The sequence below is a fragment of the Lissotriton vulgaris genome, chromosome 5, assembly GCF_964263255.1.
Source record: "Lissotriton vulgaris chromosome 5, aLisVul1.2, whole genome shotgun sequence".
In the NCBI taxonomy this organism is placed as follows: Eukaryota; Metazoa; Chordata; class Amphibia; order Caudata; family Salamandridae; genus Lissotriton; species Lissotriton vulgaris.
In genome coordinates this window covers 1,424,698,168-1,424,722,365 of record NC_141693.1, presented here as the reverse complement: position 1 = coordinate 1,424,722,365, position 24,198 = coordinate 1,424,698,168, and the positions used below count along the sequence as shown (strand labels likewise).

The following is a 24,198-nucleotide window of genomic DNA, read 5'->3' as shown; positions in this document are numbered from 1 at the left end:
AGCCGCCTCAGAGGTCAACAGGGCAAGTGTCAGTCTGGTGTCAAGTCTGGAATCTCCTTCTTCACCTAGATCTGGAACATCATTATCCTATCTAGTCTTCTGGTCATCTAAAATGGCCGCCAGGGACTGGACCTTATATAGCCAGTGCCCTGAGGTGCTGGCTCAGGGCACTGAACCTTCTTTGGGCTAGGCCAATGACATGGCACTTCTGAGAGGTATTTGGGACCCTAACAGCCACCATACTGGGGTTCCAGAGCAGCCATTTTGTGTACCTGAGGAAAATAAAGTAATTCCTGTCAGGAATGCGCGCCAAGTAAAAAGGTGCCAAAACCTTGAAAGGTCAAGGTTCATGTGGGCTCCAAGGGGAGTCACTCACATGAGGAAAAGGGACGGCCACCATTTTGAGGTCATTCATACAGGTTGCCAATCCCAGTCTATAATGTCACAGGTTTCACCAGGTGCCTTGTAAATAGGTGCCAAAAACCTTGTGAACAACTGGGCGTCAAGGAACATCTAGCCCCATGAAACAGCACACAAAGGTCCTGGTAGACAAAGAAAAGCGACAAATTTTGGGAGGTACAGGGGAACAAAAGAAATCATAGTGGTGAGGGGACTCTCAGAAGCAGACGGGTCTAACAATGGGCCTGTAAGAAAAGAAGTCTACTCATCTTGAATGGCAAAATCTCACATTTCTCCAGAACAAAGATAACGGACAGAGATAGCCATCTTAAAATATAATCAATATTTCAGTGTTCTGGCTGAAAAAGACATTAAATACAAGTGCACTGGATATCCTAGGGCTTAGAAAATGCAATCCTATTTAGTGCAAATTGCGTCTGAAAAATGGGTTTGAAACATTCACATTCACACAGGGGGAACTTTTTTACAAGTGGGAAACTGTAAGGTAACCAGGAAAAAGATAGGCCGAGCAAAATGCTTAGACAACCTTTATTTTTTTATATATTTTTTATTGAGAGTTCAATAGATGATTCAACATACATATACAAAATAAAGTGCTTATGGTGCCTAATTTCAATTTTATGGGGTGACATATTTCCTCAAGCATAATCCATTCTTAGATCTCATCAACGTTCGAATATCAGAATTCATAAACAAGGTACCTAAACCAGAAAAAGCCAAATAGAGCTGTGCTTTGCTAAATTTCCCATTAACATTTTGTTTTAAAAGATCACCGATTCAATTTCCTATGAACTGCCACAGTTTATCCAATTTTATCACAGACCCTAATCTTAAAACATAGCGTCTCTCCAGCTCTTTAACTTTATGCAGTATAGCTTTCCAGGCTTGGAATGTGGGTACGATATTACTCCGACAAGTTTGTAGAATTAAAGTTCTTGCCACCAGGGCTGATATAAATAACCACTCCTCTTTCATTTTCTGTATTGTTATGCTAGGAAGCATCGCAGAACTGCAATATATTTGTAAATAGTTAATGCTTGGCCTGTAGTCATTCTGAGATATTTCTCAATTTCTTCCCATAATTGCTTTATCTTTGGGCAATCCCAAACAATATGAGACCAAGTACCTCCTCCCTCCTCAGAGCAGCGAAAACACCCATACTCGATCTGGGGGTAAACATTATGGAGACACGATGGGGTTCTATAGATTAACCGTTTTGGTAACAATTGCATTCTCTTTAATTGGCGCCTATTATTGTTGTTACATTAAATGTATTAATTCTATTCCAGACCGTTATAGGGATCTGGAAACCTTCCTTCTTCTGCCATTTATCTCGGGCTTTTTCGTAGACAGCGGATTTGTTTTTGTAAAAAATGTTCACCCAGTTGCTTACTGACCACTTATCCCTTGTTTCTTGTATTGCTTCGCTTTGTTTTGATCTTATTCTTAGCGATCAAGGGTCAATACATTCTAAAAAGTGTTTGATTTGAATAAAGGACCACTTAAGCATATCCCTTGAATGAAACAGCCCAATCTCTATTTCTGGCCACTTTTTCATTGAGTCTGAGTTGAGAAAGTCTCTCGCTTGCCTATAGCCATTCTCTTCCCATTTCTTTAATACACCTGTCTGCAGCAACCTGACCTCCCTAGAATATATGTCAGCCAATTTTGTAGAGCCATTTAACCGTGTGATATCATACAATTTTTTAATAGTTGGATTTTTTGTTTAAAAAGCCAGTGGAGGACCTGTGATTTGATATTCATCTAATATGTTTCCCATAAAAAAATATCAATATCTGTAGAGTTAAGCTGGGCATAACACCTAAGGTATTGTGTGCAAAATGTGCATAATAATACTCCTTTAGGTTTTGGAGGGATAACCCTCCCTCCTCAATTGGTTGGTTTAAAGTGGCTAGTACAAGTCTTGGTACTTTGTTGGCCTACAGGAAGTATGTAAATAGGCTATATAATTCTCTAAAAAATTATTATTTTAGTACACACGGGACAGCTCCAAATACAAAATTAAATAGTGGTAAGATTGACATTCGCAAACGTGCCACCCAACCTATTATAGCTATAGGGAGTTGATTCCATTTTACTAGTACACGTTTAACTTTTTATACCAAGGGTGAGTAGTTTAATATGTATATCTCTTGGGCCAGGGGTTATGTATTAGTTGAAAACTTGGTACCAGTGTCTCAGCCAAGCAATTTACATAGCAAAACTTCTATCATGTCCCTATTTATTTTATATCTACCTATTGCCTGAAATTCTGAAAAAAATCTCTAGTATTTCCTTCTGAATGTTCTCCCCGGGTTTTCAAAATAAAACAATATCATCTGCCTATTGTTTTAAATTCGTCATGCCCTGTTGGTGGGCAGTTTGTAATGCTTTTTGCCTAATGGCTATTGCCAGGGGCTCTAAAATAAGATAAATACAATTGGAGAAAGAGGGCACCCTTGCCTTGTATCCCTACTTATTCTGCAGGTGCCCACATTTCTAGAATTAATTATAATTTGAGCTTGTGAACCCTTATATACATGTCTTAATATTTGTATAAAACCTTCTGGAAAACCAAACCTAGTTTAAAAAGACACTCCCAGGACACCAAATCAAAAGCTTTCTCAGCATCTAAAAAACACACCTGTGCATCTATATTATTATTCTTATTAAAATATTACAAAGCTTCTATTAAAATGTTGTATTTGCTGAGAGTTGTCTACCAGCAACAAAGCCACATTGGTCCTTGTAGATCAAGGATCCCACAATTTCATTGAGCCTGTTGGTGAGAAGCTTTGTGAAAATGTCGTAGTCAACGAGAAAACTTATTGGCCTACAGGAGTTGATAGTTTCCCTGTTCTTGTCTTTTTTTCAGAATACTAACTACCACCACTGTGTGAAAGGAGGCCAGAGGCATACCCCTTTTTAATATGTGGGTAGCTAGTTCAAGAAGTGTATTCAAAATCGGGGCAAACATTTTATATAGTTCTGCTGGCAAACCATCGTCATTTGCCATAGAGCTGGTTGCTATTTCTATTTCTTCAATAGTGAATACTGCTGTTATATTTCTCTATGTCCTCTGCTCAAGTATGAAATTGATAGCTTGTCTAAAAAGCTTGTAATATAGTCAGGTGATGATTGTTGGTCTGTCTGGTATATTCTCTTATAATGTCTAAGAAAAGCCTCCCCAATATCCGAGGACCTAGTTAAATATACTTTGGATTCCCCGTCTATCAGTGATTCAATTCTATTTTGGACCTGTTTTTCTTTGGCCTGCCAAGCAAGTAGTCTCCCTGTGTATTCACCCTCCTCGTATGTCTTTTGTAGGTATGCCGTGCTCACTGTGTCTCCTAATAGATAGTAATGTCCCTGCATTTCCAATTTTGCTTGGAACAGCACTTGTTTCAATGCTGGATTTCTATTTTTATTGTACTCTCTATTTGCGCGTTCAAGCCTTAACTCAATCTGGAGTCTTTTTTCCTTTCTAGCCCTTTGTAGGGGGATTTCTTTAGATGTAATAATTCCTCGTAGTGCAGCCCTAAAGGCAACCCCTACTATATCTACCAGGGCAGTATCTGTGTTGCTAGTGAAAAGCTACTAATTTCGTTTGCTACCTTTGTGCACCAATACTCTCTTTCTAAGTTGATTTTATTGAAATACCACCTCCCAGTTGCTCTTTCCGGCCCAATCCCGGCTAGTACAATTTTGACTAATGCGTGGTCTAATAAGGCATTATCAATGTAATCGTGCATGCTAATTGTGAGATTACGTTAAACCAGAAAGAAATCTATCCTAGAAGCTGTGTTATATTTTGGTGAGAAGCATGAAAGAGCATGTTTCCCTTGGTTACGGAGGGACCATGGATCTACCAGGTCTAGATCCATTTTACAATTGGTCACTGCAATAGCCGCCTGAGGCTTATTTTGTTTCTGTGCACTCTTAGAAGAATCAAACGATGTGTCCTGGAGGTAGTTAAATCGCCCCCCCCCCCCCCCCCCCCATATGATAGGGCCAGGGATGCCGGAGAGGGCCCGTTTGAGCTGAAGTAGCGGAAGAGGGTTTTCAAGAACTGGAGCGTAGATTACAGATATTGTGAGATTCACCTGATTCAAACTTCCATGAACAAAAACCCATCTCCCCCTGGTTCCGCCTGTGTGACTTTTGCTTGAAATTGTACATGCTTACCTACATATATTCCCAACCCCTTCTGCGCACAACCAGCGTTTGACGAACAATGGAAGCCTGCCCAGCTCTGAAGAATCTTACTTGCATCCATTGGGCTCCTTAAGTGAGTTTCTTTTAGAAGTATAACATCTGGATTGTAACTTCTAAACCAGATTCTTATTGCCTGGCTTTGTGTTTATTGTTCAGTCCATTGGCATTAAAAGAGAGTATTGTAAAATCTTTTCTGCCCATTACCTAAAAGTAATTATGCTGAAAAATGTCTCTAGTTTTTCTAGGAACCCATCGTTGTGCCCATACACTCCCTGGTTTCTCAAAAAAGTTCTGTGTGTGTGCATAATTCTTCTTTTTTAAAATCCCTCCAGATAAGTGCCTCATTTACAAAAATAGAGCCTGTGCAAAGCTGAAGTATACCTAAAATATATAAAATTATTTGTGCCTAGACTCATCTTTTGAAAAAAACTTCTCTCCAGTCGTGGATCGTGTCAACTTTACAGGGGGGGCCATGGTAATCAAAAAGAGCATCTAAAATATATAAGGTGACTTATGCTCTTCAAAACAGGACTATAATTATATGGGCTTCTAGTCTATAGTAAAGTTGTTGCGTGCAGTAGCCAACTCTCTTTATAGTTAAATTATGCCCATTTAAATACTGCTGTAATTCTAAAGTGCCTGTAAATTGCATAAAGTGGCGTGTACCATATAAGCAGGTAATGTGAACACAAGCATTCAGCTGCATGTCATAGCAGCTGAGATTCCAAAGTGTGTCAGAGATACATAAAGTGACTTGTGCTATATAAACAAATACTACAAACACAGGAGTCTAAAGTGCTATAAAGGCAAGTACTATAAGCACATACGTCCATTTAGGTACAATAGCAGCTGTAGTTCTAAAGTGCATCTAGAATACATAAAGTGACTTGTGCTATAGAGGCAGATAATTTAAACACAGACATTCAGCTGAATATCGTCGCAGCTAAACTCCCAAAGTGGGTCAAAGATACATAAAGTGACTTGTGCTATATAAACAGATATTGTAAACACAGGCATCCAATTTTGTTACCTAGCAGCTGTGGTTCTAAAATACATCTAAAGTGCATAAAATGGCTTATACTATTTTAGCGGATACACTAAACGCAAACTGTAAATATGTCAGCTCGAAATTGAGCCTATGCTTCTTAAATTGATCCATCTCGCATGATTTTTGAGCACTTATAATCGAACTCTCTGGAAAAAAAATGCTTAGACAACCTTTGAGGTACAAAGGAAAAAAGGCAAAAAGCAGTGCAAGAGTTTTGTGGAAATCGGGTTGGATAGCCTGATTGGAAAGCAGTTAAGGCAAGCAAGCATGATGGGACAGGATATCATTGTTGTAAGATTCGCTGATAGTCCCAGACTTCTGACTCCCTGCCTTCTGCATCTATAAAACATATAAACTAATGTTGATTGGATTAAAAAGTGCATCAGTCTTGTTTCACACCAGGATAATGTATCTAATGAGCATGGAAGAATAAGGATAATAACTTAAGAGTAAAAAATAAGATAATTCCAAATTTGTTTACTTTCTTTTTATTCCTTCCAGGTAGACTGAGATCCACGGAAGATGAGAAACTTGCACTGGAATCCAGACTTAATCACTTAGAGAGTATGTATGTAATACATTGTTTTTTAATTTCAGCAGAAATGTATGGCTCTGAAGATCAGGGAAAGAGTGGAAATCAAAACAGGCCCTAGATAAAATATTCAAAGCAGCACCACACCGAAAGATGCCAAGAATTGAATAGGGCAGTGGGGGCAAGGATGGGAAATGGCAACCCGTCCTCCTTTGAAAGAAGCCCCTTAGCCTGTGGTCTACTGGGTAAATGCTAGAGTGGAAGAATGGCCAATCTGGTCCTGCTAATGAGGGTTACAGAGCTTTCAGCTTAACTATTTGTGTGCAACTGATTGCAAGATTCATTAATTTGATTGCGCTAATAAACAGATATGGGTATGAAAGTATTAAGCTGTATCATAAATGATAAAGCGAAGCCCCCTATAACGCATTGGTGTGGCCACATTTGAATAAAGTATAATAATAAGGAGGGCACATAATTGAAATGTGAATTATAATTATTGATTAAAATTATAAATGATTAAAGACAAGCTGCACAACCGATATGGAGTTTGTAATATATCAGAATCAAGTGGATGCCCATATTTTTTTTAACAGCAGATTAGCCTCATTGCCTAGTAACAACAATAGCAGTTTTCATCATCACATGGCCAACCACCGGTACTTCAACACCCTCCTATAGGAAATAATTTTAAAAAGTGGCTAAAATACAAGTTCCTAGGAGCTCAGGTAAAATTAAATTAATGTTTTTTATTCCTTTAAAAATATAAATACATTTAATTTAATGTTATAAACATTATACTTTAAACATAGTTATTTGTTTATTCTAAACTGTTAATAAACGTTTTTAAATGTAAACATGAATGTAACACTGTTTCTAAAAATTAATTTCATTAATTTGACCTAATTCTGCACATTACTTTTAAAAATGTGTCCAAACAATAAATAAATATGGATTTTATAATTTAGGTGGGAATCTTTTTTATTAGAATCGTAAAAAAATACAATGTAACTAATATTTTAAACATAATTCAAATATTTAATTCAAAATTATGTAGCTTTTTTATTTTGCTTTACGCTTAAAATGTGTATTTTAATATTGATCTTAAAAACATCTTTTCTGTTCTTTAAACTTTAATCAGCTTTTAAACATTTCCATATACTCTATCCAGGGAGATCTCTGCTCAAGTGGCTGAGATCTCCGCTTACGTGTAAAAAGTTACAAGTAGTTCTTTTACAGTTGTAAATTAGGCTCCACCCATTGGATTTTGAGGGTAGAATCATGAAAGCCTAAACTTTGTACTACATTTGATCTCATAAATCATTACTAGCCTGAGTATTAGAACTTTCTACAAAGTGTAAGAGTAAACTTATATGTGGATATTTACTCATGTGTCAGTTTACCTTTGAGAATAGAACCCTATAAATTGTAGGCCTTAATCTCCCTCATAGACATATAAATAATCACATAATAGTGGCATATCATCAATCTTTGCATATTTTTCCAATCGGTTTGAAACCGTACCTGCCTGTATTAATTGCAGTAGACAAATTTCCTATTCTAACTCACGTTTGTGGGGCAATAACTTGGTATGGTAAGTGTCACATCTTAGAACTAAGACTTTTCAATCAAGACTTGTGTACAGTAGACATGTTTGTGTTAATTAATCAGTTACACATTTATCATCCTTGTAAGACTTCATCTTCTGTCTTAAACAAAAATGTTTAGTGGCCTTATATCTGTACTTCTAATGTTACACTAGTGCATTTTTCCTATTTGTATTCTCTACCCTTGTAGCAATTGTCTTGTTTTTGCTGCAGTTTACAGATTTGACTTTATAGAGTTGACATTGTAGGCTAATGAATTACTTTATACTCTGTGCGCAAAAAAGAGTACAAGCCTTTCCTCGCTTACATGTGGCGAAATATACCAAAAGAAGAATCCTCAGCCAAAGTTGACCCCTGATTTAACCAGTATAATAACCATGCTGTGACAACCTCCTGTGGCACTTTGTCTTATGATCGCAGTGTGTAAAAGCTAAAGAAATCGATTGCAGCAATTACTTTCCATAGGAGATACTTAAGACAAAAACTTCTAGTGATTTTTACGTGCATACTTACTGTTTCTTTTTGTTTATGTAAAAAGAGGCCTTCAAATCACCAAGTTTATGCATATTTTTCAGGTGATTTTTTAAGTATACAGAGTCAGCCTCCTGCCTCTCTGCAGACCCAACCTTCATTGCCCAAAAAACAGAAGAATAACAGAGAAGAACACCAGCACCAAGCAAAATTACGAAGGATTGACTCTCGGCTTGTGGCGAAGGAAAAAGAGGTGGGCTATTGTTTGTTTTGACAAGTTTCCCCTACTTGCAATAAAAAAGACAATTTAAATAATTGTAACAAACTTTAACGCATGCATTTAATAAATGTAAATAGTTTAATCTAAAAATCATTTCAGAGAATGTTGTAGCACCCCTTCTCAGGAACCATTGCCTACTATTGCAAGAATGTTGTTCGAGACCAAGCACCTGCAGTACGCCTGTTTTCAAAGAGTAAAACATGCCACAGCACCAGTAAATGTGCCCGTGATGCATTGACAATTGCAAAGAGACTGATGTTTCCATTTGATTGGTTCTTCTACTACTGCAAATTTAAGTATCCATCTTGAAATTGAATATTTTAGACTGCAACATCCGCAATTCATGGGCAAGGAAAATATTACATTCTTGCAAAGAGATTACCAGAAAATCTATTAGGATTGTATTATTGATATGGGAAGTATTAATTGTTAAATTGATACTCAAATAACAATCGTTTTGCCATGCAATGGTTATTTACCATTTATTTTAAAGAAATTTAATATTTTTAACGTCAAACCCCTCTGGGGCTATAGAGCAAAACAATGTACAAGAGAATGCTAAAATGCCCACCACCAACTGGACAAATGCAGAAATCCACTGCATAATACTTCACATTTCACTTACAACTCTAGCACATTCAGTATGGTTGATTAGTCTGATATGGATTTAACTAAAACCTGGGCATCCCACATACAACATGTAAGGCTTGTATTGCAGTATTTGACTACTTATCTGCATTTGCAGCATGGGATCCTTATCTTAGTAATTCAAGACAAAGAATGAACTTATGTAGAGCTGTAAACCACCCACGTTTACTCGTACACACACAATATGCTGATACAACCTATATTATGCAAGAGGACGTCCTCCCAAAACATCAACAGTCCTGCGCAATTTTTGGCACCTTCCGACGCATTAATTATTAAACCAGACACGGATATGCCGACATCAATTTCTGACAGTTCTGTTGCCTAAAATCTTTGAACTAAACTTAAAACATCTAAAATGACAGAGAAACTGACAATCATCTTGGAAGAAACACAGATCTCTTCCTGTCAGAGGTATCACTGCGGGAATTCAACAATTTGTGAAACCAAGACCCCCAGCTATGAGTTAATCTCCTGTTGTCTGTCTCTCATCCAACTACCTAAACGGAGCCAGAAAAAAGCAGAAGCAGGGTTTTAGTGAATTTTCTATAGTTAGAGGAAAAACCCTGACTGGTTGTGAGCAAGGCTGCTTACAATGCTGTGTTTTTAATTCTTGTGAGAGAAGTTTGTACTGGTGCTCTTATACCACACCTTCGTACTGCAAAGGATCTTTACACAAGTGCGCTTTCCACTGTGTCTATGAAAGGAACCTGCCTTAACCTTCAATTTGTTATAAGGAAGCTTGTTCATGCTGAACTAAGGTAGAGGGGTTCACACGAGGATGAACAAGTTACTTAGTTACCTTTGGTACCATTCTTCTGATGGCTAAGATGACTACATCAGACAAATCTTTTAAACCCCTTCTACTGCCCCAAACTGGATATAAAATGTTCCATAGCACTGACGCACTACCAGCATTTCTCAATTCGGCAGAGCTTCATCATCGGCCTCTCTAGACTCCACCGAAAATGGCATGAATGAATGAATAAATGAAATTGTTTACTGCACAGTCATTTTAAATCATTACAGTCAAACGATAGACGTACAACAAGAACATTCAGCAACTAATTATAAAATGATCAACTGGGTACCATACTGAACATGTTTTTTATATACTATCAGATTGTAAAATGTCTGCATGCTCAGCCATCCCACCAATTTAGGCGGTCGGCTACTGCTTATAAAGCAGCACAACCACCGAGGAACTCAAGGAAATCACTGACTGCTGTTTTTTTTCATGCTCTACATCTGGAGCATTTGCGTACGTGAAATGTACAGCCTAGCCTTTGAAATCCATGCCTCACAGTAGGCTATGGGGGTACCGACTGACAACACTGTATGTGTTTGCTTCAGAAGATATGTGTTAGTGAGGTTAATTGTGGCCAAAGTGCACAGCGGTCACTCATGTATGTCATGAAATGAATTACCAATAAATGCATCTACGTGTAATGTCACACTGCGATTTCCTCTGATCTCGGTCCAATGTCGTGATAAAGTGTCATGTGATATCATTATTGTTTTAGATTTTATATTTAACTTAAATTTTTATATAGTATCTACTTTTATAAATCTTTTCCCACGACGATGAATTTTAAAAATTATGAATTCCATTGATAATGAGATGAGTGTATATTTCTGCTCTTATTGCAATATTTTGAAACAGTTCTGTAAATTACATGTGCTTTTATGGTTTAATCAACCGAAATAAAGTTTCTGAATGAATGAATGATATCATCATGGTACACAAAAGAATGATCACAGTTGAAATAGTTTTCAGAATGTAGGAGAACAGATATGTTGACAATGCACATAAAGTTATGCCAACACCAGATAACAAATGCGATGAATGACCGTGATTTAATCAATTAATCAAGGTTTGTCAAAGGATCAATAATTCAGATGACAGAATAAATGTCAAAATTTACATTTTTGTAAAAACAGGTGCAAATAAAGTGCAAAAATTGGGATCAGTGCAAGTGATGTGCAAGGGGAAGGTAGTGCATATAGATACATCCACAATAGATTTGCGGACCTATCCTGCCAGATTTCTGGCAAATTCAATAAATGCAACAACATAAACAGAGGACAAAGTTATAGAATCACTGTCAACCAAGTTTGTTGTGTAGGAAAAGGAAGAAAAAGTCAACGTTTAGACTCCTGTAGGGACCAGCAAAATGAATGTCTTGGAGGCGGGGCCTTCTTCAGGACCAAGGGATTGAGGGGAGTGGGGGGCTGGGCACCTATGGACAATATGGAAAATTAATGTGGTGTGTCTGAAACAGGAACAAATCTATTTGGCAGAGAATCAGAACAAGATTTACCAGTATCAGCAGTAACCTTTCGAGCTGGAAGATTAGAGTATGGGCCTGCGTGGCTCCTGGGGTGGGAGAGATGAGAAAACAAGAGAGACATAGCTAGTGTCAGAATGCACACTAGTGACTGAGGAGAATGATGGTGAAGACATCCAAGGTGAATGAGTACTCACCATTGGGGATAATGTCATGTACCATAGGGTGTGATTAGCTATGGTAGGTTAATCAATCAGTTGGAAAGGCAGCAGGTTCAAACGTAACCTGTGGCTGTAGGCAGGGCAGAAACTGAAAATAGAAAGCCACGATGTTAAAAAAAGGGGAGCATTGCAGTGACGGCTCGTTTGTTTTGAAAAGGTTAAACAGAGACTGAATAAACCATTTGTAAATGTGTCACCACATGGGTGTGTAAATAAGCACTTTCAACGGACGCAGTGGTTTAAAAGTACAATTATAGTGACATCAGGCAGCAGAGCGTGCAGGGCTGGGTGCTCGTTGCGAATGCCCTGGCCGAGGTTAAGCAGAAGAAGCCATGCTCGAAAATGCCACCATGGGCTAACTTTCAAAGGACATGGTGAAGTAAAGGTCATTAAGCAGTAAAGCGCAACTCAATGCGCACAGTACAGGGTGGAGCGATTGCTATAAACACCCAGGCTAAGGAGATATAAGCCGGTCGGAGTTCAACAAAATCAACAGAATTAACCAAGGGGAGTAGGCCATGGGGTGGGGTGCCTATTCCCAGACCCGCATCATGCAACTGAATGTGCATAGGTTACACAATCACGGAGACGTGATTGAACATTGCAAGTGAAACCCGACCCTGCTCATAGCAAGACAAGCGCGTTAATTACATTTTTACGAGGGAGGGGTGGCATTCACAGAATTCTTCAAGTGTGGGTGTAATAATGTCAAAATAGAATGACGGGAGAGAGGCGGCATTAGCATGACTCTCCAAGATTAGGGGTGTTAAAAACTGATAAATGAATATTCAGAGTTAATTGCATAGATGGAACAAGAGCACGCGGCAGCGTGACATACCTCTGGGAAAGCGTCAAGACATCTGACAGCTATCCCTGGAGGGTCACGTGACTGGTTAAATAGCTTGCAGAAATGTGCAAGTCATGCATGTAGATATACAGTCGAGCGTGGCTGGATGTGAAGGTTGGGGTATTGATCCCCAATCAGGGCCAAGGCAGCCTTCCGTGAAGCAATGTGTTAGTACGTAGTGGCGATTAAAGAAAGAGGAAACTACAAATTCTGTACAAACTCTTGGGGCAATCTAGCTGTGGGCAAACAGTCACCTTAGCAACTTATGATAACATATTACCTGGGTTTAATGCAGATTTTCGTGTGTCAGGCGGTAAATGAAAACATATATTGTATTGCATAGAGTCATATAGTAGCACGCGCCGTCAGTTAGGACGAAATGCCGTCTTACTATGTTACCAATGGGCGGAATGGTGTGGTGCCCTAGTGACCTAGGGTGAAACCCAATTATTAATGTGTGTGTATCAAGCATGGGTCCTACGTGCTATTCAGTAAGGAGAGTTGAGCATAAGTTGCATCAAGTACATTGAGAAATTTTGGACAGACCTGAAACGGCCATCCATTTTCATTCTCTAATATTTAGAATGGAACCCAGGTCGCCACCCATGATTAAGCATGGGCGGAAAATCCGTTCCGCTCGCGGATTTTGCGGATTTTCGGGAAATTCGCAATCCGCGAGATTCGCGAATCTCCCGCAAAATCCGCAAATCCGCGAGCAGCGGATTTTGCTCGCACTGCTCGCACTGTTCGCGTGAGTTCGCGCCCCGCGAATAAGTGCAAAATTGCAGAAATACGATTTTAGCAAAACTGAAAGTAACTACTTACCAGGTTCAAAAGTTCAGGCTCATCATTAGTAGCCATTTCCTGTAGTGCTTCCTGAGGGGCCCCTCCAGAGTTCAGTTGCCAGTTGAAACTATTATGTGACCCTGCTCTGAACCTCAGAATAGTTACACATATGCCACAAAGGTCCTGAATTACAGCTAAGGGAGACAAGCAGGAGCCAGGCTGGAAGTTAAAATCCATTAATCAGCCCCTAATTCATTATTGTCAGTTGGGGCAGGGCAGGTGTTGTAACTAATTTTGCAACAATGAAAGCACTTAGCAAGTGCAAAAGATCACTAATCAGGGCGCACTAAGGAAGCAGGTGCCAGCTAAAAAAATATTCTGTGACACATTGGGGGTAGGACTACTCACCCTCGCGCTCTAGCAGCGCTACAAAAGGGAACCGGACTTCCTAGCCGGTGATTAACATCTGCTACCATCATTCCTCTCCCCTCCTGAGGCGGAAGCCGGGAGGTCTCCTTACTTTTCTTTTGCCTGTGAGATTTCACTCGTGTAATTTTAATATTGCATTTCATTGTGTGCCTTTGCAGCTTGTGCTCGCGCTTGTGTCAAAAGCGTGTAGGAGCACAGCGCTGCTTTTCATTTAATCTCCCAGCGCTTGTAAGCGCTTCGCTTCCCCCCCCTCCCTTGCCTGGGACTCTGAGACCGCCCTCGGCTGAGCATTGACGCCGAGGGCTGGGTTCTCATTTTGGCCGCCATCTTGGGGGTAGGACTACTCACCCTCGCGCTCTAGCAGCGCTACAAAAGGGAACCGGACTTCCTAGCCGGTGATTAACATCTGCTACCATCATTCCTCTCCCCTCCTGAGGCGGAAGCCGGGAGGTCTCCTTACTTTTCTTTTGCCTGTGAGATTTCACTCGTGTAATTTTAATATTGCATTTCATTGTGTGCCTTTGCAGCTTGTGCTCGCGCTTGTGTCAAAAGCGTGTAGGAGCACAGCGCTGCTTTTCATTTAATCTCCCAGCGCTTGTAAGCGCTTCGCTTCCCCCCCCTCCCTTGCCTGGGACTCTGAGACCGCCCTCGGCTGAGCATTGACGCCGAGGGCTGGGTTCTCATTTTGGCCGCCATCTTGGGGGTAGGACTACTCACCCTCGCGCTCTAGCAGCGCTACAAAAAGCTCACCCTCTTCTCCGCGCAGCGGACGCGTTCAGCGGCCGCGCCGGATCTGCGCCGGAGTCGTGCCAGAGTCCTGCCCGTCTGCGCCCGTCAGCGTCCCGGAGGCGTTTGGCGTGGCAGGTACTTCTGGCCACTATGCTCTCCTACTCCGCTCAGGAGCTCCTTTCGCTGCGCAACTGCAATGTGTCGTGTCTGTCAGTCTTTCCAGGCCGACATAGGGGTAAGCATAAGTGCCCTGTCTGTCGTTGGCACCCTGTCCGCTCCCTCCCTTCCCCTGATCCTGTTAAGGAGAGCGGCTTTAAACATCACTGCCTACTCCTTAACACGAGGTCGCTGCATCGCCACACTCAAGAGATCTTTGATCTCTTATCAACTACTAGTCCCACCTGTCTGATGCTCACGGAGACATGGACCAATGATTCCTCATATCCGGACATTGTGGCTGCCATTCCCATTGATTATACCATCTATCGGCAGGATAGGGACAAGGGCAGAGGTGGAGGAGTTGCTCTAGTTGTTAAGAACACCTTCCCGTGCACGGTCATGCATACTCACACCATCGAAGGGGCTGACTCTCTAGCCTTCACCATTTCTTTATCGCCGCAACAAGCACTGAAGGGCCTGATTGTCTACAGAGCTCCTGGCCTTGTGGGCTCTTTTCTTGACGATCTTCAACAGGTCATGTCGGTCCTTGTTCTGAGATCGGAGCAATGCATACTCGTGGGAGATTTTAACTTCCATATGGACGATTATAATGACCAAAATGCCATCAAACTGTTGGAGATTGCCTCCACCCTTGGTCTTTCTCCTTATCTTTCTGGCCCGACCCACGATAAAGGCCATACACTCGATCAGGTCTTTTCCACCATACCTGTCACGAATGTAACACTCTCACCAATCGTCTGGTCTGACCATTTCCTGGCCCATTTTGAAATACCTTCTACTTTGGCCTTGCCTGCCAGTGCTACAAGACAGCAGGGCAGCAGCTATAGGGCACTTCATCGGGTGACCGCAGATATGCTTACACATGCTTTGATTGATCACCCTGTGGCCTGTACTGGTGACCTGGAGAAAGATCTGGAGAACCTGCAATCCTGGCTTCTTGCCAGATTAAATGAGTTCGCTCCCTTACAGCCACCCAGGTCCGAAGCCCGGCGGGTTTCTGCCCCCTGGTTCACGGAGGAATTAGCCAATGCCCGTAGGCAATGTAAAGTGATGGAGCGGGCCTGGAGAGTCCAGTATGAACTTGAGGCTAAACAACAGTATAAAACTACGCTAAAGTCATACCACGAACTTGTCCTTCAGAGCAAGAAACGTTATCTTGCCAAAAGGATTGACGATGCTGCTAACTCCTGTAAGGAGATTTTTTCCATCGTGCGCGAATTCACTAGCCCTCGGTCCATCTCTACCCAGGATGCTCCGGCAGAGACCTGGGCTAACACTATTGCCAATTTCTTTACCTCCAAAATCAGGCAAATCCAGGTTTCCTTTCCACTGAGAGCCCCAGAGGATGTGTCTGTAATGCCGATCGAGACAACGTCTCTGTCCCCTTCAGGCCCAGTTCTGCTTGACTTTCCTCCTCTCACGGCTGCTACATCTTTAGCCTTGATGAGGAACCTCAAGTCGGGCTCACCTCTAGACCCGTGCCCGGCAAAATTCCTGGCAAAAATGGCAGATGTCATTAACCCTATTGCCAACCCCATTCTTAATCTCTCCCTGAGCGAGGGCTTTCTGCCTCAGACTTGGAAGCAAGCTATGGTCATCCCTCTGATTAAGAAGCCCAATCTTGACCCAGAGGTGCCTTCCAACTACAGGCCAATCTCGCTCCTTCCAGCACTCACCAAGATCTTGGAGAAACACGTGCACAGCGCACTTTCCAACTTTCTGGAGTCTAATGATCTACTCCATGAATCCCAATCGGGATTCCGCTCCAACTTAAGCACCGAGACGGCGCTTTTGGAAGTCTCGGAGATCGTAAAAGAGGTGCTGGACATGGGAGGCAGGGTGTTGTTAGTAATGCTAGATCTGTCGGCGGCGTTCGACACCGTCCCCCATGGGGATCTCCTCACCAGGCTCCGTGACATCGGGCTAGGGGGGACGGTGCTCAACTGGTTCTCTTCCTTTCTGGCCAACCGCCGCCAGACGGTCTGGGTCCCACCCGGATCCGCCGAGATGCCGCCACTGGGAGTTGGAGTGCCTCAGGGCTCGATTTTGAGCCCCACTCTCTTTAACATCCTGATGACCCCTTTGGCGACATTGGCGGAGTCCTATGGGGCCCGGATCGTCTCCTATGCTGACGACACTCAGCTCCTCTTCACCTGTCGCAAGGGTGAAGAGTTTGATGGTGAAGGGATTCGCGAGTGCCTTGGGGCTGTTTTTAGCTGGTTTTCACAAAACAGTCTTAAATGCAACTCGGACAAGTCCGAAATACTATTCTTCGGATGTCCATCAGAACCAGATTGGCGAGGATGGTGGCCGGCTGACATGTTCCCTCCCACACAGTCATCTGTGTGGGCGAAAAACCTGGGAATTAAAATCGACAATGAGCTCTCGCTCAAATCCCAGGTCTCCACTCTCACGGGAACATGTTTTGGGCTACTTAGAATGTTGCGTAAGTTTTTTCCCCTTCTATCGGAGCAACATCGGAGGTTCACTGTTCAGGCCCTTATAGGGTCCAGATTGGACTACGCCAATGTTTTATATCTTGGCTTGCCTGAATATCTCCTCCAGCGTTTGCAGATTACCCAGAACGCCGCTGCGCGTGCCATCTTTGGCCTTCATCGTCGCACCAGCGCCTCTAGCCTTCTTGCATCCCTCCACTGGCTTCCGGTGCGGAAGAGGATACTGTTTAAGGCCATGACTCTTGCCCATAAGGCCTTGCATGGCAATGGTGCCAAATATCTCCAGAGAAGGCTGGACTTCTATCGACCTGCACGATCCCTCAGGTCAGAAGCCTTGGCTCTGGCGCGGGTACCACGTATTAAAAAGGCTCGGCTAGGCGGCCGATCTTTTAGCTTCCTCGCCCCTCAGCTATGGAACTCGCTACCGCTGTCCCTACGAAACACCTCAAACCTGCTTGTTTTCAGGAAAGACCTGAAGACCTGGTTGTTTGCTGGATAATTTCTTTCTTTGTAAGCCTCTTTCTGTTACTGTTATGTTTCTTGCTCTCCTCTGTGATTGGAGCTCAAAGCGCCGGGACACTCCCTTGGAGTAGCCGTTGCGCTATAGAAGTCCCATTTTAACATAACATAACATTAATCAGCCCCAAATTAATTCAGGTCACTTGAGGCAGGGAAGGTGTGCTTTGCTTTGCCGAAAATAATGTACACTGGACAACCAGAGGGTGTGGTGATGAAACAGAGGGTGGCATGGGTGGGCCAGAGGGTGGCATGAGTAGTCAGAGAGTGGCAGTGGTGACAGAGAGTGGCAGTGATGAAGAAGAGTGTCCCAAACAGGCTGGACGCGTAGAAACAACAAGTTCGCAAAACTTGCGACCCGACAGGTAAGTTCACAAATTGCGAAATTGTAAAAACCCTCGCGAACTGGCAGAAACACGGGCGAACACAAAAAAAAAAATCCGCAAATTCGCGGGAATTCGCGGATTTTGCGGATTGCGAATCCGCAAATCCGCAAAATTCGCGGATTGCCAATCCGCAAAATCCGCTCATGCTTACCCATGATACACAGGAAGAGGTGTGGCGCCGCGGCTAGGGCGACTGACTCCGGAATCCGGGGATCATGGTTTGATCCCCGGCACCGGCGGCAGATTAGCCCAGCACCATGTGACTCTGGGCAATAGCTTGCTTCCCGATGGCCCCCAGCGCCTAGAGACCCTTGCGGATGATTGTGCGGTTTACAAATGTGGATTTATTATTTATTTATTATTAATATATCCAGTGTGATGGCTTCAATGACCAGCCATTTCATGGACTCTGGGGGATGGTTAAATGATTGAAAGTGGTCGCCCATGGGGGCCTCCACGGTGCCACATCTTATCCTGTTGCAATGCTGTAGATTCCGGCACTTAACCTTTTGTGTGGTCTGACCTATATAGATTTTATCACAGGGGCAGACAATGGTGTAAATGACATTCTTAGTGTTTGTAAGCGTTTTAAGGTCCGCTGTGCAGTTACTATGTCTAAATGTCTTGGTTTCAATGGTAAGGCTGCACTCTTTACACTTCTCATATTTAACATGGCCCACTGGGGCTGGGAGTTGCCACACTGAGTGAATGGAGGGCTTAAGAGGTAGGTCCAAGAAAGATTTGACCACATGGTCACGCACATTTTTCCCTTTCTTGAATGAGTGAATGGGAGGTTGTGGAAGCTGTAACTCTCCCGCCACTAGATGCCAATGCTTATTGACAATATGTCAAGATATCATCAGGCCGAAAGTCAGGTGATGTAATTTCTGGTGCTTTCATCATTATGCTAATTGTAGACTCTGAAAAGTCCTATTTATTTTGGGGTGCTCATTTACGCTATATATATATATATATATATTTATATCAATGCTCGAAGGTGTCCACCTTTGAGTAGCACGCGAACAGCAGCTTGGTTTATGTATAGGTGAGGACGGGGATCCACTCGTAGACGCCGCTCCGTACGGGATCTGCCCAACGCGTTTCGAAGCTCCATCTGCTTCTCTTCAGGGGCTTTAACGGAAGCGGTGTGAGCAACCGCCGACCCACTTCCCCATTTAATGTATTACACACCCACCGATGGGAGGCTCAAATGAGACTATGCATTTAACGGAAGCGGTGTGCGCAACAGCCGACCCACTTCCCCATTTAATGTATTACACACCCACCGATGGGAGGCTCAAATGAGACTGTGCATTCTGGGAAGTGTGGTCCGGGAAGCACACAATCAAGTCCTGTATGGACTCCAAAAGTGGGCCCGTCCTCGATTCCAAGTACGACTGCTGCTTCACATTAGTGACCCCCAGGGTACCAGGGTGGTGCATACTCCGCGGCTGGACGGCCGCATATAAATCAATGCTCGAAGGTGTCCCCTTTGAGTAGCACACGAACAGCAGCTTGGTTTATGTATAGGTGAGGACGGGGATCCACTCGTAGACGCCGCTCCGTACGGGATCTGCCCGACGCGTTTTGAAGCTCCATCTGCTTCTCTTCAGGGGCTTTAACGGAAGCAGTGTGCGCAACCGCCGACCCACTTCCCCATTTAATGTAATGCTCGTGTGCTACTCAAAAGGTGGACAACCCGGAGCGACAATATATATTTATATATATGTATATATTCACTAAAAAAACATAGGTTTTGCATATGTTATAGTTAGGAATTAGCATTTTTTTAAAACCTTAGAAATTCACTGAAAAAACCATACGTTTCGGACACATTACAGCTAGCAGTAAGCATTTAAAAAACCTTAGAAATTCACTGAAGAAACCATAGGTTTCAGACAAGTTAAAGTTATAGTTAGGAATTAGCATTTAAAAAACCTTGGAAATTCACTGAAAAAAACATAGGTTTTCGGAGTGTTCTAGTTAGCTACACATTTCACTCATATAAAACCATTGAAATTCCCCCGTTATAGTTAGTTGTACTAACTATAAATTGCGCGTCCGCAATCCACTGCTGATGAAGTCACATATTACATCATTCATGACATGGTCCGTGACATCACTGATGACATCTCAAATAACATCACTGATGACATCATCCAGTTTGGTTTGGTTTGATATTTAAGTATTATATATATATAGCAATCTGCATTGAAGACTGAGTGGATGTATAAGTGTCTAGATGGAGGATTTAGTAGCAGTGTGATTAACTGTGTAAGTGACAAATCTAAAGTGTCTCACTAAATATATGGGATAGTGATTAAACTGTGTGAATACCTGTATCACTCTATCTCTTGTTGTGTAAACTACTACATAAGTTGGTTACTAGATATGTGAAAGTCTATATTAGTTATTAATTAGTGAAGTGAGTATTTTTATGGGAGTATTTTTATGGGATAGTGAATGAATGTGTGTGGTTGCGTGGGGGGTAGGTGACTGTCCAAAGATGTGTAAATAGTTGATTTAGTAGGTATATGAGGTTAAGACTGTATGTGGAAACAGTTGTTTGGGTGAGTGAATCTCTTTATGGGTGTGGTGATGAGTAAATCATACATGTCCTACAAACTAGAAATACAAAAGGCAGTGTATGTGACAGTTGTTGTATATAAATAAATATACCTAAGACTCAGTGATTGTATGAGTGACTGTATGGATAACTGTATACTTGTAATGGTGATTTTATAACACACTAAGTATGACTTTCTAACTATATGAATACATAAAGTGGTGTTTGTGTAAGTGTGTAACTTAGTAAATATAAGTATGATCAATTGTTTGCATAAGTGAGTAGGATGTTTGCCTAAGTGACTAGGATGTGTGCTGGTGTGTAATGTTGATGTAGGTGTATAAGTATATTTAATAGTTTTCTATTGATCTTTGTTAGCATGTAAGACTGAATGTATACGTAAATGTCTAGATGTGTGTGTAGATGTAGGAATCACTAAGTGGGTTTTTAGAAACTTGTATTGGTGTGTCACTAGTTTCAAACATGATACTCCATATTTTATAATGTGCGTTGAAAGGTTATGCTACTGTATGATGAAGTGTATCAGCTTGTCACATGGATGATGTCATCAGTGATGTCATTTGAGATGTCATCAGTGATGTCGCTGACCATGTCATGAATGATGAAATATGTGACATCATCAGCAGTGGATTGGGGGTGCGCGAGTTATAGTTAGGGGAATTTCAATGGTTTTATATGAATTGTGTAGCTAACTATAACACCCCTAAAACCTATGGTTTGTCTGAAACCTATGGTTTTTTCAGTGAATTTCTAAGGTTTTTTAAATGCTAAATGCTATCTATAACGTTTCTGAAACCTATGGTTTTTTCTGTGAAAACTATAACATATGCAGAACCTATGTTTTTTTGTGAATTTCAAAGGTTTTTTAAATGATAATTTTAAAATATGTTTATTGTTTTTTTAATTTTCTAACTACATTTTTTTTAATCTTTTTATTTTTAGATGTTATTTTTTAAATTACATTACACATTTTTTTAATTACATTTTTTTTACATAATAATATTTGTTTTCATTATTTTATATTGTTTATAATATACTTAAATTATTTTCATAATTTTTTTAAAAATGTTTTGGAGTTGCGCACCCTATGAACACCCTGCTCGTGTACTGCGCGAAAAGTGCCTGCCATTTTAGGGTCACTGTCTAGAATGCGCGTACGGTGTGCAACGGGTACGACTTTTCCAACGCGGTTGCTGTGCAACTTGTGCGCGACACCGGGCGCATACGCGAGATGTACGTATAACGCAATGTGACGGACCCGCGGTAGAGCGTGACGTCATATGCATATCGGACGCGGTGGGTGTGCGTTTTCCGTGATTTTTTTAATGTTGAAAAACGTATTTATATATATTTAATATAAATATTAAGACAAGAGATTATCTGAGGTTATTATAAAAAAATGTATCTTTAACTTTCTTAAAAAGTACATCACTTTTTAATGCAATTTTGCGAAGTCGTGCTGGGCGCGAGCACAGTGCGAACAGGGTGCGTGCTGAGTGTGCACATCCTATGCGCATCCTACGCACACCCCATGTGACTTCAAAAACAGAGATTTGATTGGTTCATTACACTTCCTATTGAAACTATTGAAGGTCCCCACCCATTTCAATCACTCTTCTTAGAACTTTTCTTAGAGAAAGACCTCCTGAGAAGATCTGCTGCTCTTTCTTTTTTGGAGAAGAGATTAATTTAAACATACCATTGCAGCTAATCAACCATAATCCTCTGATTTAGAGAACTCATCAGAGCAAGAATTTGTTCCTGAACCTCCACAAAACGAAAAATATATCAACATTGTCTGGACATTTTTCACCTTTCCACCAGGCTTAAAAAATGTGAATGCAACAAAAGTTACTTGCCGCATATGCAAGGAAGTGCTTTCAAGGGGAGACCCAACAAAAAGTACTCCTGCGTAACTGCAAGCATGCAGAAGCACTTGCAATCCAAGCATCCGGTCAACTTTGCAAGGGAGGAGGTAAGGAGATTGAGAGAGACTCCTCCTGCTTCATCAAAAGGCCCGAGTATGAGTGGAGCAACACCATCAATCTCTACCGCACACACTGATATTCGTCCCCAATTTTGGAAACTTAGAATGAGTTGTGTAAAATGTGGACGACTGATAGCATATGGAGAGCAGTCGGTGGATCTGGTGTGTCGAGATGTTGACCACCACCATTGTTAGATTTATTTTCTCCTCTCCTCCCAGTTTTTAATTCTCTTTTCCCAGTTTTTATTTTGTCCCCTGTTTTAAAAAAACAAAAAAATACAAAATCGTTCTAAAAATCCCCCCCCCCAAAAAACAACAACAAAAAGAAAAAAAAAGTTCTTTTCAGAACTAACTACTCTGGTTAAAAAAAGATCTAAACTAGTATGTGAAAGTTGAGATGAATGTATGTGTAGTGCATAATTGACTGTAAAAATAAATTTCTGATGTGTGGTGAATGCGTAAGTGCAGAATTATAAGGAAATGCTGCAGCATGACACTGTAAGCTGTTTAACTACATCGTGCTGTGGTACTTCTGAAGCACAAGGATGTAACATATTTACATAAATATGTTGCAACTCTGTGCTTCCCTCTGCACAGCTGCAGAAACTGCAGGCATGTGGTGACACAGGGACCCTTGCACCATGGTGCATGGATGTCCGTGTCATGTGGAGATTGTTTTTGTGCAGGAAGGTGTACCTTCTTGCACAAAAACAATCAGTAAAGGCATTTTTCTCCTTTAACATATGCTGTGCATTGCAGCATATATTGAAAGTGAAAAATTGAGAAGTGAAAACAATTTTCCTCATTGTGCTTTGCTACACCAATAGGAGGATGGTGTAGCATTCACAGACAAGCCCAGATTCATGATTTCTGATAAATCTGGAAATGTGTCTTGTTCTATGAGTGTTCTGTGCAAACACACACAGCAAAACCTATAGAGCACCTTTTCAACGCAAAGTACTGTGTATGATGAGATTATATTTACATGGAAAAGAAAAGGTATACAGAATGCCTTTTCCTCACCTTATACATAAGAAAGAGAGTTAATGGCTAGGCCAATTGTTATTGTAGGAGTAAATTTGTGTACTGATAACAAAGAACAAGATACATTTACAACTACTTACGTTTTAGGAAACTGATAGGACATTATTATATATTACTGAAGGGAAGGGATGAGATCTAATATGACATATGCAAAAACACTAACTGATGTGGTTTAAGTTAAAGAGTCTAATGTCTTTTAATTCTGAAATTATCAAGATCTGCAAAAGGACCATATTAGTCTATTCTGTACTATACCATATATCTTGCAGACAGGTGTTCTGAAGCTGTCCCCTATTTTATACTTTTTTGCATTGCAATTTTCTGATGGAAATCTAGTCCATCCATGTTCCTTTTCTTCACCTGTGTGGAAACACAGTTCATTGTGCATTTTAAGACTTACTAACACTTACCTCAACAGTAATACACGTAAAAAACAGTACACATTTTATTCACTTGTTTTTTATAATCTAAATGGTGGTAAATTTGATATCTTAAAATTAAGATCTGTAAAAAAAAAGCAA

At 41.2% G+C, this 24,198-nt stretch overlaps 1 protein-coding gene across 2 annotated transcripts in view; it reads left to right on the top strand.

Annotated features, from left to right (window-relative positions):
• The window catches only part of TRAF3IP3 (TRAF3 interacting protein 3), a 306,887-nt gene that overhangs the window by 212,772 nt on the left and 69,917 nt on the right, over positions 1-24,198 (top strand). For both annotated transcript variants that reach the window (XM_086923361.1, XM_086923360.1), the window contains exons 12-13: positions 6,185-6,247; positions 8,398-8,546. In XM_086923361.1, the coding sequence (XP_086779487.1) occupies positions 6,185-6,247; positions 8,398-8,546 (212 nt within the window). The remainder of the gene's footprint in view (positions 1-6,184; positions 6,248-8,397; positions 8,547-24,198) is intronic.